Source organism: Coturnix japonica, chromosome 1 (genome assembly GCF_001577835.2).
Source record: "Coturnix japonica isolate 7356 chromosome 1, Coturnix japonica 2.1, whole genome shotgun sequence".
NCBI classification, from domain to species: Eukaryota; Metazoa; Chordata; class Aves; order Galliformes; family Phasianidae; genus Coturnix; species Coturnix japonica.
This window is the reverse complement of record NC_029516.1, coordinates 18,957,563-18,974,138: the sequence shown is the minus strand read 5'-3', so window position 1 is coordinate 18,974,138 and position 16,576 is coordinate 18,957,563. Positions and strand designations below refer to the sequence as shown.

The 16,576-nt window shown below is 33.9% G+C and overlaps 1 protein-coding gene across 2 annotated transcripts in view; it reads right to left on the bottom strand.

The window, feature by feature from the left end:
• Window positions 1-16,576, bottom strand: part of GRM8 (glutamate metabotropic receptor 8) — a 314,741-nt gene that overhangs the window by 53,655 nt on the left and 244,510 nt on the right. For both annotated transcript variants that reach the window (XM_032442703.1, XM_015852739.2), the window contains exon 7: window positions 1,344-1,480. In XM_032442703.1, the coding sequence (XP_032298594.1) occupies window positions 1,344-1,480 (137 nt within the window). The remainder of the gene's footprint in view (window positions 1-1,343; window positions 1,481-16,576) is intronic.

Genomic DNA, 16,576 nt, shown 5'->3' with positions numbered 1-16,576 from the left:
TATAATTGCTATGTTAATGCTAAAATGTGTAAAATGTATGTATCAGTTTTTCAGCTTTATTTCTGTGACTGCTACATGTAATTTCTGCTGTAGGGATGTTTTTTTCCTTTTTTTTTTTTTGTGTGTGTGTGTGTGTTTGTTTTTTTTTTCCCTGTTTGTTTTCTTGTTTCTTCTATTTGCTCTCAAGAATTAAGTAAATGAGACCTTACCAAGTATTGACAGATATAAAATAACAGATATGACAAAGTGGTTTAACAGCTGGGCCTGCAAATGGGGAGCTATTTCATGTAATACTATTGGTAGCATTCAGACAATTATTTGCAAAGTAGTCTCAACATGAGAATCATTTGTACATATTTACAACACTGTCTTACATTTTATCAGGAACATCTCATATGAGATGTTAGAAACTTGCTCTTTGTGATTTGACTGAAATCACTGAATAAATTCCTCTCTGTGAATCCAGACACCAGTTCACACCATCCTTTAGCAAAACCACAACTGATATTTCAAATCTGAAGAGCTAAGGTAAACCCTCTAAAAGATGGGTTAGCTTAACTTCTGTTTTCTCAGGACTACAAGCTTCCTGGTCCCCAAAACTTCAGCTATGGCTTAATGCATAGTTGACACTGAAATATTATTTCATATGCTATTCTCTGAACCTTACTGGAATGTTGATTCTCGAAACAAATATGGCTCAATGCACATGAAGAGCTTAGTTACTGTTAAATTTGCACAATACAGTAAAGCATAAATTAGAAACACTTTCCAAGGAAGAGTAACTTATTTTTTCTGTTATTATGTAATAAGGGCTAACTATATATAAAAACTCCAAAGTCTCCCTTTATATTCAAGAATTTTTTTTATTTTTTTTTTCAGTAGTTCAGCATCCCAGTGTTTCAACCAAATCAAAAGTGGTCAGATAGTTCAAACATCCCTTTTACAAAGTACATTTCCATCCCTTTGCATTCCGTCCATATTTGAAATACCCAAGCAATATATATGTGTGAAATATTTTGTCTGACACCTTCTTTTGAACTATATTACTATTTCCCTGCCTAACTTCATAGTCAAACCAAAGAATATTGGATATATAATGATTGTAAAATGTAAATTAAAGCAGCAGGAAAAAGTGTAGCACAACTTTAAAAACAACAAAAAGCAAACTCATTTTCATTTTTTATGTTAGTTTTTGCAAGTCTTTTGAGACTTCTCAAAAAGAGAATGGAATAACTTTTCTCTGCCTACTAATAGAACTCTTCAATGTTTCTGAAGTGGAATGATGTAACACACAAATGGTTGCATTTTTCCAATGTCTGCATCATAGTTAAACTACCACTTACATTTAGATGAAGTTGATTGGTCCAGTGACCAATTATTTTGTATTCTGTACTCTTGTTGGTGATCTGATACTGAAAAATATCATAACGTCCAGGAGCATCTCCATTTTCATTGAAGATAACAGGTGTTCCAGCACTCCCTGAAAAAAAATTAGAAAGCACTTAGGATAAATATCTTTAGAGTAATTTTCTAGAAAAATACATACTCTGGGAGAAAAGTACTAATTAGACACAGTTGATGACAATGAGTAGGTTCTTCTTAATACAATGCTACTATTGTAATAAATCAAAAAAATCACACATAAAAAATGTGTGATATTATCATTATAACAAATTCTTCCTTATATGTAAGTTAACTAAAGCAACACTGAAAAAAAATAATAATCCAAACATCAGTAGTGAAAGAGTTACTTTTGACATGCAAAAGGATACAATTTCATTTTTGGATTTGAACATAATGCAGTAGACATAAACTCAAATAGCAATCTTGGAATGAACTCCTTAAAGTATGAAAACAAATGAATACCTTCATTGTAAGTGCCAATGCTTATAAAAGACCTTGAGGAAGAAGTGTCTAAATCTGGTCACAATTAATGTGATCAGCTTGAAGCAATGACCACCTGTGTCTAAGTGTTTCATCAAGATAAACTGAGGTTAGCAGCTGTGTTTGTTGCTTTCTCTTCTATACATGACACTGACAGACCAAAAGGTCCATTGCTGAAGCTGTCAAAAGTTATAAATCGGCACTCTGTTCTTACTTCGATCAACAAAATGTTCAAAGATTGAAAACTACATGTCTACCTTGGCAACTAGGCTGGCCAAATTAGAACATGTTTTGATGAATGTTCCACAAAGTTATCACGTCCAAGGATCTGCACTTCTACAGAGACTTTTTGAAAACTGCACAAAGAATGCTATATTCACCAGTCCTTCCGGTTCATACATATAGAGGAAATAAATTTATAATTGAGGCCCACTGACAAAAAATTCAAGTATCTTAAAGTTGTTTTTCAGTAATTGGAAAATGAAATACGTGTTTACTGAGTAAAGAATGAACAAATGAACAAAAACACAAAACAACGGCATTTTTACATTTCTCCATACGAATAATAATAAAAGGAAAGTATTGTGTTCACAATAAAATCAAATAATATAATCAAACAAAAGAAAGAAGAAAGAAAAAAAAAAAAAAAGCTTGAAAGTCTGTATAAATATTACACAGAAGTTGGCCAGTGGAAATGGGGGTAGCAATCTACATACCCCAGAATTTCAGCATAAATACTTCTTGTATCTCTGTCGTGCATAAACTGTTATGTTCTCCTGTTTTGTGTAACAGCTTTTATACAAAACTGATAACCAGTGAAATAAACAGAGCTTTCTGAGTGACAACTGGCACATTAATCACTGTGCCAATTTCACAGTTCTGCCAGCAAAACTTTGGCAGCAAAGATTAGATATGAGTAACCACAAAAGAGGAGTATCAACAGATTATGTGTCATAAATACTTAAGGCCCCATTAAAATACAAGAGGCTTGGTACAGAATTTTGGAAATCTCTACATGTTTTGCTTTCAATTCCTTTGACAGAATGAACTGCGAGACAAATAGCAGTCTACAGTCTTTTATAAGCAGTGAAATTATTCTTCACTGCACAAATAGATGGTTGATCCAATAAAATTCTTTCATAAAATAAACACACACTCAGCAGTTTTGCTGAGTAGCTATTGAGGTAACCTTCACACTATTGCTGTCAAGTAGCAATAGGATTCATCTTTCTACTCAGCAGCATTTAAGCAGCTCATGGAAGAGCAAGTATCTTTTACCAATAGGTGCAATTGATCTAATGATCAATTAGGACTTCAGTCATTTTTATGCTCAGCCAATAGTGAGCTTAAAATCTACTGCTTTTTTCTTTCTTTCTTTTTTTTTTTTTTTAGAAATATAATGTACAAAGACTAAATAACATCGTACCAGCAAGACCAATCTTCTTCTTTGATATAGTCATGTTTTCAATTAGAGTGTTTCACAATGCCCTCCTCAGTTGGCAGTGACAAACATTCTGCTCAATTCAGCTGTTGCTTAACTGATTCCAGAGAACTGAGTCTCTCTTACAGCAGAAGTTGCAACTGCTCTTCACACACCCTTTGAGCAGATGGGTTGGAAGGTAGGAACTTGGGGAGAAGCACCTTTCCTGATGTAAGCAGTTTAAGTTTGTGACCAGCTGAGTAACCTAAACATCTGTAAGTCTATGGGTTTTTGATGAGATACGTCACAAAGTCCTGAGAGAATTGATCAGTGTAGGTCCCAAAACATTCTTGATGATATTTGAAAATTTGTGGCAGTCAGATGAAGTCCACTGTGACTAGGAAAAAAAATCAACATCACATCCATTTTGAAGAAGGGTAAAAAGGATGACCCAGGGAACTACTGACCTGTCAGCCTTACCTCTGTGCTGGGGAATATCACAGAGTAGATCATCCTGGAAGCTATAGTGAAGCAGATAGAAGAAAGGAAGGTGATCCAAGAAAACCAGTAGGGCTTCACCAAGCACTAGCACTGCCTGACCAAACTTGTGGCCTTCTATTATGGTGTAGCTGCACCAATGAACAAGGGAAGAGCCACTGATGTCATCTATCTGGACTTAAGAGAGGTCTTTGACTCAGTTCCCCAGAACTTCCTTCTTTTTAAATTGGGAAGATATGGATTTGATGGGTGGACTGTTTAATAGACAAGAAAGATCATACCCGGAGAATAGTGATCAATGGCTCAATGTGATCAATTGGTCAATGTCCAGATGGAGATCTGAGACCCCAGTACTGGGATCGATGCTCTTTATGGTCTTTATTAGTGACATTGACAGTGGGATCAAGTGAACCCTCAGCAAGTTTGCAGATGACAACAAGCTGTGTGGTGCAGCTGACACACACAAGGGATAGGATGCAATGAAGAGATATCAAGACAGGTTGAAATAGTAGACTCAGGAGAACCTCAGGATGTTTTAGCAAGATTTTATCAGAAGCTTTGAAAGTGTAAGCAGAGAATGAAACTAAAGTCATTGATGTTCTCGAAACAAATCATCAACAATTAATCAGCGTTTTTAAAAAAATGTGAATCTCCTCTGAAGAATATTATGACCTGATGGATGATTTAGATGAATCACATCTAAGAAGACTAGTCAAAAAAAAAAAAAAAAAAAAAAAAAAAAAAAGGAAATATTTTACCTAAGAAAATATACTTTGATTGAATAACCCATTAAATATATGCTTTTCCAAATTAAAGTGAATGTACCTGTGGAAAAGCTGCCTAACACTGTATAGAAAAAAGATGATAAACCCATATGGGGAAACCCTAAAGCTGACTGTAACTAGTCATGTCAGTGGAAACACATTCAGATTTAGGCACTTTAAGAAACCTCACTAAGTTGTACAAGCAGCACCTTTTATGACAAGCTGACAAGAAAAATTAAGCACTCATACCCTCTACTATATGTGCTTCTACACTGGCATGAGTGCTTGTTCAGTATTATTGCCATTACAGGGAATTGCATTTTAGTATTAGTTCAAGACACTGAGTGAATATTGTTGAGATGCTGAGAGCTGGCTGATAAATCAAAACACAACACATTTCAGTCAGAAAGTAATATAGAAAAATATGCCCTACCTGAAGGAATCAGCCCAGGTTATATAAACTCCAGCATATACAAAAAAGACTTTGGGAAACCTCACTGAATAGTTCCTAGAAAGAATATTTACTTTAGAGACTAGATGCAGATATCCTCATTCAGGAACCAAATTTACTGGGTACCCTCATCTGAAAAATGTTATTTTTGCTTATGTAAAAAAATGAACCAGTAATGTTTATCTAGGCTAGCTCAGAGAATAAAGGGCAGCCTACGCTTTTTAAAAATAATTTCACTAATTTCATAATCATTTTCTTCTTAACTTGACAGCAATCAACTAGCAAGGTAGTCAAAGAGCAGTGAGAGAAATGTACTTTTTCACATTTTATTCTGTGTAGTTATGTTGTATCATTTTAACCCATGATTGACTAAAACATAAGAACATGGCAAAATTTCAAGAATACATGACAAGTTTGGCTAACTATTGAAAAATATGAAGCTTCATCTTTCCTTACAGCCACCTCTTCCATTTTATTTTATATAAGCTTTGCTACTAACTTATTATGATATTCATTTCTCATGCTTATCTATGCTGGGCGATTCCAAACTGCATTTAGATTATTATAATTATTATAAATGTTTAACTGTATACTGATAAATGGAAAAAAAAGTTAAACTACTGATATCAGTAGCTTAAGAGCCTTTCAAAACATAGCTTAAACTATCCAAAATTGTTCAACAGAAAACTAAAAAACAAACAAACAAACAAAAACACATGAGCTTATTAATTCAGAATCAAGGATTAATTGGATCCTTCTGAATTTTTATTGCCTTACACTGACAGGAAGACTGTTTTTGATAAACAGCTGTTTTATGACAAGGCCTCTGTACACTGAACTTGAAAATTCACCTTTTTCTGAAGAAAAACTTAAATATGTACCTTGATGTTCTTAAGATGCTGGTCTGCAACTCCCTGTTGTGCCTGCTTTATCAAGTTTCTTTTCATGTGGACCTAAAAACTCTTTTCTAATGCAAGTTGTGATCTTAGTTCCTTGTAGGATTATCAAACTATCTTGCCCAGATGAGCTCCACTGAAGTTTCTCTCTGTATATGTTGGTTAGTGGAATGACAATAATTTTATTGTCACATTATAAGTTCATACAAGGTAGTAGCTGACTACAGATTAAATTGATTAATTTGCAGTGGAACCTAAAATAAGAAAAGTAGCAAGCTTTTAAAGACTTTTTTGTTATTATTTATTTATTTCTATTTTTTGCTTTTTAAGAAAGAAGAAAAAACCTGTTACATTAAATAAACATGTTTGGATTTCCCTTACACAAAAAAACCCAAAATACAACAACGACAAAAACCTTCATTAAAAAGTTAGGTATCATGAGGCACTGCTACTTCAGTGACAGAAGTGTAGAACAGTGATAAGCCCCAGAAATGCCAACTACAGAATATTTCAATACCAACATAGCCATTACAAAGCTTGCTATGGTATTTTACCAGATTTCAGAAGTTTGATATCAATTTCATTTTCCAAAATGAAATGAAAATTGCGTAAGCTAAATATTCATCCTTTGAAGTGCTCCATACAGGCTGCTTTATCTTTTATGAAACCCACTGCAGTCAGCAGGGATTCAAGGCTATGGTTAGGTGAATAGAAGTAAAATAAGTTTATTATATCCTCTAACACAGTTAACTGTTGTGTGTCAAAAACTTCAGAATGCACCATCTGTTAGAATTTGGCAGTACTGGAAGACTCTTCAGATTTATAGGATCAACTCTTATTCCATTAATTTATATAATTAGTTTTAAGCGCTAACTGTTGGAGGAAGTTTTTTTAATTAGCATTTCATTTTAATTAGCTGCTAAAAAGAAAAAGTGCTGCAGAGATGTACATAACCTAAATTGTTCTCACTAAAGTAGGAAGAAGTAACCATTTGAATTTTCAGTACCTAGAATTCCCAGTGAACAAGAATTTATCTGTAAAATTACAAAGGAATTTGTCACTGATAAGTATCTCATTGAGACGAATGAAATAGAAGGTTGAAATGGAATGAATGGAACATGTAAACATGGACTGTTAAAATATTTAATTCTTGAAAATAAAAAGCACAGAGAATTATAAGCAATTAGGTAGAACTAATAAGAGGTAATTTGTGAAAGTGATACTGGTAGATACACTATATTAGGCTATGTAAGGTTGGTGATGAATGAAACCATTATATGCTCAATCTTCATGCAGCAGACATTTTCAAATTAAGAACAATGTTGTGACTGAAGAAAGAAAAAGATTATTCTCTTACACATATTCAAAATTTGAAAGGATGTTTCTTTATGCTTGCTCTAAAATATTGCAGTTCATGATTAAGACAATAAAATATGATTGCATACAGTTGCCATAAACTTACTGCTGTTTTAAATATCCTTAGATACTGGAGACATCCACACAGATATGCAGAATATGCTTATGACATAGATTCTGTGCCTTGCTGAGGCAGCAGCTGGAGGCCAGATGGATACCCTAGGGTTATCTGAAACAGCATTCAATGCCCATGTTAAGCAATTTATCTTACTTACCAGAGGGCAGATTCTGGCTGTTCATGTATGAAAGCACAAAACAGAAACCAAAGGGAAACACAGTACGCAGAAAATGCATAATATACATACTTAGGGCATATATGATATAAATTATGGTAGTACTCACTGGAAGGCTTACAAAAAGCAAACAATGTAGTATTAAAATAATATGATATAAATAAATTCCATGCCAAGTACTAAAGCTTTGTATTATTTTTTATGCTGATGGGCAAGAATTTTAAGGACGACTCTGCAGAGATGGGAATAATGTGTTTGATGCCTTGGTCTCAGTTAATGATTAGAAAGGCGTACTTCTGCAAAGAGAAGAGTTTACTTCATTCATGCATAAGAATGTTGGTCAGGGTGAGTACCATGAGCACATGGTATTTAAAATATCAAGCAAAAAGCAGTACATTTTTCCTCTCAGAATTCAACTCAATATTAGAACTTCTTACCACAAAAAGGCCAGAGATATGATGCGCCAGAAAGTTTACCCAAAAATGACAAAAATTTGAGGAAGAGAATGGCATGATTGCAGCCAGAATTGTAGGTATATTAAAGAGATTTGTCTATCATTCCTTTCTATGTCTATTGGTAGTTATTAAATGCAGTGATCTAGATTCAATTCCAGTTCATGCAGCCCTTCAGGCAATAACTGCAACAAGAACATATTTGTGAAAAATTCTTCACATTTTCTTTGCTTCTCTCCCCGACTGTCTGCTACTGGCCACTCTCAGAAAGCATGCTGCACTGATGAAATACTGTTTATATCCTCCATAAATAATCAAATGAGAATATAAAATAGCATAACTCTTGTGTCACTTCATACACCTTGAGTCTAATTGCAGACCATACGTATTTACAGAATACAACAGAAGCATAGATCTAAATTTACATGAATTTCTCTGAAAGAAATTCTTCCTATTCATTTCCACAGAAACTACAGTAGATACAAAGAGCACAATAACACTATACGTTAGAGGAAATTCTACAAAACACTACTTTTAAAACAGTCAACAACATTATCCAATGATGAACAAGAGCCTGAAGAAATCTGCATGGCTGTCTGGAACTTGCCTTGCCTTTCATGCCACTGTTGTCATTACAGAAACACACCATCCCACCACTTCACTGTGACACATCCACCATTTGTTGTTTGTTTGTATGATATTACAGACTGGATGCTATCAAAAGCTCTTGGGTAAGAAACATTCATTTTAATGTCATTAAGCATATGCTTGAATTTAAAATAAAAAAAATATTTTAAAATATAATTTGAAATAACAGTAATAGCCTCCTGTAATCCTCCTGAAGAAGAGTCTGAGGTTAGGTTTTCTACAAGAAAAATAGAAAATAAGACCACTCTCTATCTTACACATACACTGGGATGTAAGCGGGAGTGAAAGTGAAAGGAACCTTTACTACAAACATAACTGCAATTATTTTGTTATGATGTTGCAAAGATGAATACATTTCAAGTGAACATGCATTTCCCTGCATAAGTACGATCACTCCCAGTCCCCAGCAACATAGTCATGAAATAGATGTTTACTTTAAAAAGATCTTCACATCATTTATTTTCATTTTCATTATTTTAGAGGCAAAACAAACTACAAACAAACAAACAAAAAAAGAACAGTTCCTATTTCAAGTGTCTGTAGCTATACAATATTAGAGGAAGAGATCAGAAGAGACTGAGGATATCAGGAGTGTTCATGAACTTTCTCATTAGCAGTTTTTGTCACCCAAAACTGTAATTAATATGTTGCTAAGAAGCATGAAACAACTACCTCCTGACCATAAATCTGCCCAACAATTTCACTCAGAGTAACATACGTGAGAACTCCACATTCTCAGGACTACTCTGCCACCACCCTATCTGATAAGATACTGAGGATCCTCTTATTTCTACCTTTTCCTGTTTTCTACTTTGTGTTTTTTAATCTCTATATAGATTTTCTGCATTATTCAGGGGAGGGAGGCACAGCATTTGAGCAGTTCATCTTTATTTTTTCTAAACTAATCCCTATTAATTTCAGAACCTCTGTTACCACATAGGTAGTGCTTCCATAACAGGGGAAATCATGAAGCTATTAACTATGGTGAAGTTCTGAAAGCATTTAGTTAAATTCAGATTTCTCAAACAAGACATATCTGCATCCTCATCTTTGTCCCATTAGGATTGTTCTTAGTTTGCTGCCATTAATATGTTAACACTTTTAGCAGACATCTGCAATATAAATGTCGCTTTCATCTGTGTTTAACGCAAGTCCAATTAATATTTTCTTTCACATGCCACTTAGAATGAACAACATACCATCAGTGAACCATGAAACTACTTCATCCTGTTGAACGAAATCATATTTGACATATTAAGTTACTTCTTGCTTCTCAAGTACAGTAAGTTTTGTGATAATTAAGCAGGGTAAGAAAATATAATGATCTAGTATTGATTGTGAAGTATTTCCAGAGACCACAGAAGGTCCTCTCTCCAATGCTTCAGAGCTTAAACTCTGGTATTTATAGCGGACACAGCTCCGAAAAGGAACTGTCAAACATCCAAAAACCATTATTTAGATTTCTTTTGTATACTTTTCATCAAAGACAAACTAACTCACATGATCAGCACACATACACGCACAGAGAGCAGGTCACACTTCAATTATCAGAAAAAAAATTGAAGAGAGGTATCAAGTAGTGATGCTGTTGTCTGAATCACAGCTTTATATTTTCTGAAGTATCCAAGGTGATGTTATTTCAGTCTCATGACCTTGTCACAGCTTATTGTTTGATGTAACTAGAATTCAAAACTGTCTAATATAATTCATAACAAATCCTATGTTATTCATTAAGGCATTATGCCAAAAAGGGGAAGAATCTACAGAGTAGTTACAGAGCAGTCTGAGATGTTATAGCAAGGAAAAAAATGCTTGATATTTCTGAGACTTTCAAACTCTGCATAGCAGCAGTAATTAATGTATTCAATGCAAAAGATAACAAAGCATTTCTTTTCTTTCTTTCTTTCTTTCTTTCTTTCTTTCTTTCTTTCTTTCTTTCTTTCTTTCTTTCTTTCTTTCTTTCTTTCTTTCTTTCTTTTCTTTCTTTTCTTTCTTTCCTCTCTTTCTCTCTTTCTCTCTTCTCTCTTTCTCTCTTTCTCTCTTTCTTCTTTCTTTCTTTCTTTCTTTCTTTCTTTCTTTCTTCTTTCTTTTTTCTTTCTTTCTTTCTTTTCTTTCTTTCTTTCTTTCTTTCTTTCTTTCTTTTGTTTTTGTTTGTTTGTTTGTTTCTTCATAATTACAGTGACCATTAGTAAGTACCTGGTACATAGTGAAAATTTACTCTGTTGCTATGTTTTTTTCAGGTAATTATACAGTTGTTAATTTTCAAAGACACTGTACAACAAAAATGCAATATCTACAAAACATTTAAGAAGTCATTTTAATTTACAGTGTTTTCTGAGCACTTTATATGTCACAGCCTTTCGCAGTAAGTGACTTAAATTTGAAGTCATTTAATGCATATTTAATATGTATATGCACTCTAACACTTCCCACGTTTTAGACTCTACTTTAGAGATCACAGTGGATGTTTTAGGATGCCAAGAGCATTTTTAAATACTTTTAAGAAGCTTTTATAGCACAGTCTACACTAATGTCTAGCTGTATATGTTTTGGAGTGCTATGAAAAAGTGTATCTGAACTATTTTTAACTGGCTCTTTTGCTAAGGATAAAAAGAAGATTATTCATCCATTTACATAAAGCACATTACAAACTATTAAGATATCTAGAGAAGCAACTTCTACTCAATACAAATAAAAAGGTGGTTTGGGGTTGTGGGTTTTTTTGCTTGTTTTTTTTTTTTTTTTTTTTTTTTTTTTGTTGTTTGTTGTTCTTTTTTTTTTTTTTAACAGCATAACAAATATATATAAGAGTAATGATATATCCTTGAAATGGCTAATGACTGCTAATGGGCACTTCATTCACACATTTTTGCAGTTACAGTTCATCACTGATGTTAGTGAATAACAAAGGACATGTTGTTAATGCAGTAAAGCTTAAAACCATAAATTCAGAAAACTGATCTACCTCAACCTGGTCTACTATTATGAAAAAATCACTTTTTACAAGTAGAAATACTAACCATTAATATTTTTTAGAATTAATGACATTTTATTTATTTATTTAATTGTTTGTTTGTTTATTTATTTTCCAGATCCCTGATACCACATTCATGGAAATGTGTAATAATTATATTAGCTTTCTTGAAAAAGTTTGGAAACCTCAGAGTTACAAAGAAAAAATCACATATGCAAAACAACAACAAAGAACCAAGCAAACAACAACAGTAACAAGCACAAAATAAAAAAAGTGCATAAGAACTGCTCCAAGAGTATTTTTAAGTTAAGACTTTAAAGGCTTCTTTGGAAGACAGACTCAAGGAATATGAGTTCGTAGTACTGGAATACTAGTCGTGGTATGCAAAATGTGATGAAAAAGGTTAACATTCGACATTCTTGAAATTTTGACATAATCTTCTCCATATAACTAAAATGTGTAATGATCAAAAGACATATTTGTCATTTAATCTTGGCTTTTTTCTACACTATCATAATGAAGACATAAATTCTCTTTAATTAATAACTTAAATCCATTTTGCAGCTGATATGCCTTGTGGAAACAATATAAAAGAAATAAAAAAAGAAAGCAAAACCAATAGGATTTTATAAATTTACTTGGCTCAAAATATCCAAAATAAATATTTACAGTTTATGCTATAAAATGAAAAATATATGAAAACATAATTCCATATAGAAATATATATTTTTGCAATAGTCATCGAGGTTTTTAGCATTTAACATGTTAGTTTTTGATTAAATCCCAAAAAAAGAAATTGCCACCACTGGGCTACAGAATTGGATACTATTCTCTCAATTCATATTCTATCACAGTAATGACATTATTATCTCATTCACATAAAGGATATTTTTAAGCTGCTTTAAATATTGGTAAGTTGAGGTCTGAACCCAGTAATTCTAGATTGAAAAGTAGTCCTAAATGAATTTAAAAAGTCACAAAACAGAAAAACAAACAAACAAAAAGACTATATTGCTGCTGGTTTTTTTTCATTATGTGTGGAAATAAGCTTTTACGACAGACTTGGAGAAATTGCTGGTTGGGTTACTATGCCCACATATTAAGCCTACTGAAGTTTCCTGTTTAGTGTACTGGATCTGACTAGGATGGAACTAACTGTCCTCACAACATCCCATACAACACTGTGCTCTGTGCTTGTAGCTAGGACAGCACTGAACCAATGGTTTTGTTTACTGCTGAACAGCCCTGGCACCAAGGATCTCACAGAGCCTCCAGCCAGTGAAGGCCAGCAGGCTGGGGGGAGGTAAGCGGTGAGAAGAGAACACAGCTGACCTAAACTGACCAAAGTGTATCCCACACCATATGATGTCACTCTCAGCCATAAAAGCTATGGAAGAGAAGAGGAATTCTCATTAAGGATGTGTTTTCAAGAGCAACTGCTACATGTACAGAGACCCTGGTTAATAAGACGTAGCTGAAAACTGCTTGCTGATTGTAAATAGATAATATTTGTTCTCCTTTTGCTTCTGTGAGGGTTTTACTTCTTTTAATGTTTATTCAACAGTTCCTTATTCTACGCATAAGCTTTTCTTTTTTCATTCTCTTTTCTCCCCCAGTCTTTCTAAAGAAGAGGAGAGAAAAGAGAGGTGTATTGGTGCATAGCTGCTTAAGTCCTCCACAAGGAGGACTTTGAAATAGCCCTGCCCTCTGCTAGTTCTGTAAAATATATACAGCATAGCTCTAAGGAAGATATTTAATCATACAGCAAGACCTCTGACTATGGCTTTTAGTAGGATCATAGTTATTCCCAAACTGAGTGAACAGAAATTGTTGCCTGGTGCCACTATGGAAAGGTATTTCAGGCACACTACACAAATCAAATAATTAGTATTTCTGTTCCTGTAATTGAAAACTAACAGACATTGCTACTTAACTACGAATATATTCCAGTCCATATCCAAGAAAATTCAAATGCTCATGCTCCATTCTCATCTGCACTCTCATATCTGAAATCCTAGTTCTACAGGATTTAGAGGTTTTCTTGCAGTCAGTGTGAATTCTCCATGTGAACAGGTGCCAGACTGAACATTTTCACTTCTGTTGCTGTAGTCAGCAGCAATGCATGCCCAAGCTAAGGTTCAGTTAGAGTTGTCTCACCTGATGACTGTAATGAATGTTGAGTTTTCACTCTATTTCTTATTGTGAAGTCAAAGATTATAAAATTCAACTCTGGCCATTCCATTCTTTTTATGCTCTGTTTTAATTTCTTGTTGCATTTTTTTAAGTTCAGGGTGGTTCTCCATCTGAACTAAATCAGATCACAGAGTACAGCTCATCTTCATAAGAAGTTCTTTTAGGCATAACTGAAGTGCAATTACCAAAACATTCTCCTGAAATTCATGCAACTAAACTGATTTCCACTGGATGATAATCAGACGGACTCATTTAAATGTATGAGGAATTGTGCTTCACTGAGCAAAATAATGCTCATAACTTCTGATAGATCACTCATGACCCTTCTGAAAAATCTGTGCAGAAAACTGTTTATTCTCTGTATCACAGTTTCAACTTGTGTCCAGATGGTAAGACATTAAAGTAAGGTACAAAACAACACCTCCTCTTGTGTTTCAGAAACAGACACTTAAAATTGCTCCGTCACTGAGAACATTTTCTTTTCAGATACAATGCAACATATTTAAAAAGGCTTCAGATTTTTTATAAAAGCTCCCTTCAGCTAAAATAAACTCCATAACAGAACACCTTCATAATGCCCTTTCCAAAATTGAGAAAGTAAAGTAATGAACAATTTTCATGAGAGCGGAATAATGACTTGAGACACCACAAAGAGAGCATCTAAGTCTAAAATGATCATTTCCCAATACAGTGACCCAAATCTAATCAGTGATGCACAATAAAATATGAAAACATAGTCTATACCACCTAGAACAATGCATCTCACCTGTGATTTGTTGCAAAAATTAGACTACAAGTCCAGTCCAATTAATCACATGCTTAACTAAATATACCTCCAAGGTTCATATGGAAATCTTTCTTCTAGTTCAGAAACTTCTCTGACATCTATGGATTTTTTTCATTTACTTCTCACAAACAGATTTAACCCTCTGTCTTTAAATTGTCATGGAATATAAATGTTAATGCACAAAATTAAATACTCTTTCCCAAAATTGCTCGATTTCATGGTGAAAAATAAAATAAAAATATAGCAATATAGTTAAGTTGAAGAGAAGGAAATCAAGTTGAGTGCCCTTATAATGAAAGAAATATTTGTCTTAAACTAAATAAGCCCAGAAATATATAATAAAACAATTAAAAGAATTCAAGACAATTCAGACTTTCATAGTAAGAGATTTCATTGTGTTTCTTAACAGTATAGCTAAAATCTTGACAACATCAGAAATCAAAGTAACCAAATGCTCTCATACCGTCTAGATTTGTACACTAATCCACAGGTGAAAGGTTGAGCTAAAATGAGATTGAGCAGAAGAATATCTATAAGCTTTCTTGAATTACATACAGCATCTAAACTTTCTTGTACTTATTTTTAGCACCATCAGGCACTTTGGATGACATTTTAACATCACATTATTACACACTTCTGGTTGTTAAAGGCATAAAACTCCGTTTATCTGGTCTCCTAATTTTCCCTAAGGATGTATTAATGAACCATTAAAGCTGCTTGTTATGACCTATTATATTAACGCACTTCATATTAACTAGGATGTCACATGTATCACATTTCTGCAAGAAGTAAAAATAAATGAAGCAAATTTTATTGTCCTGGTATTCTGCAAAGTATCAGAAATGGTTCAGAAAAATTTTTTCAACTTAAGAAAACCATATACTGATAATTTTACTCTTATCTGAAAAACCCTAATCTCTGAGATTTTAATGTCTCGTTTATATGCAGTGAATTATCAAATGCAGAAAATGCTTAGTCAACAAAATACACAAATAGAAGACATCTCTCTTAATTTCAGAAAATGTTTTACAAATACAAATAAAAACAGTCCTCTTGGATATCATTTTTTCATGTCAGCATATTTAATACTAAACCACAGAAAAAGGCACATAAGAATATGGGTAAAACTCACACAAAAGCCAATCAAATAAATCTAAATTACCCATTGTGTTGAAAGCAGAATTCAAAATGATGTCTTGTTAAATTTTACCACATATTTCCTCTTTGCAAAGGGTTACTGCAGGCACAGTGGTAACAAAACATATGTCCCATTGGATATGAACACAGTTTCAAAGACATCCTGTGGACTTTATTTGTGGATATAATAAGGGTCACAGTGGCATGTCTTAGTTTGTGCTCTTCAGCGCTTACCAAAAAGTTAATAATTTTTTTCTTGTAATGCCAGTAGGTGGGGATAGAAAGGACATGTTGCCCGGAGCTTTAAAGCACGAAGATCTTCATACCAAGATGTATTTCATTTTCAATGCAGAGAAAGGCAAAGTGAATCCGTATAGTAATATATGGAAATGACTGAGACGTGTGAAGTTTACACCATGCAGACTAACATCCCTGTTCACTGATCCACGCATATTGTGACAGATTAAAGATTGCTCTAGACAAGAGTTGAGCTGAATGCTTTGGAAAAAACAAAAACAAAAACAAAAACAAACAAACAAACATAAAAAAACACAACTGTCTATGCACAGGCAGGAGTCCAGGTGGATCTTGAATATCTCCAGAGAAGGAGACTCCATAACCCCCCTGGGCAGTCTGTTCCAGTGCTCCGTCACCCTAACCATAAAGAAGTTCTTGCGCACATTCGTGCAGAACTTCCTCTACTCCAGTTTCTGGCCATTTGCCCTTGTCCTGTCTCCCCACACTGCCTATCCACATAGACCTGGATCAGGTCCCCTCTCAGTCTTCTTTTCTCAGGGCTAAACAGACCCAGCTCACTTAGCCT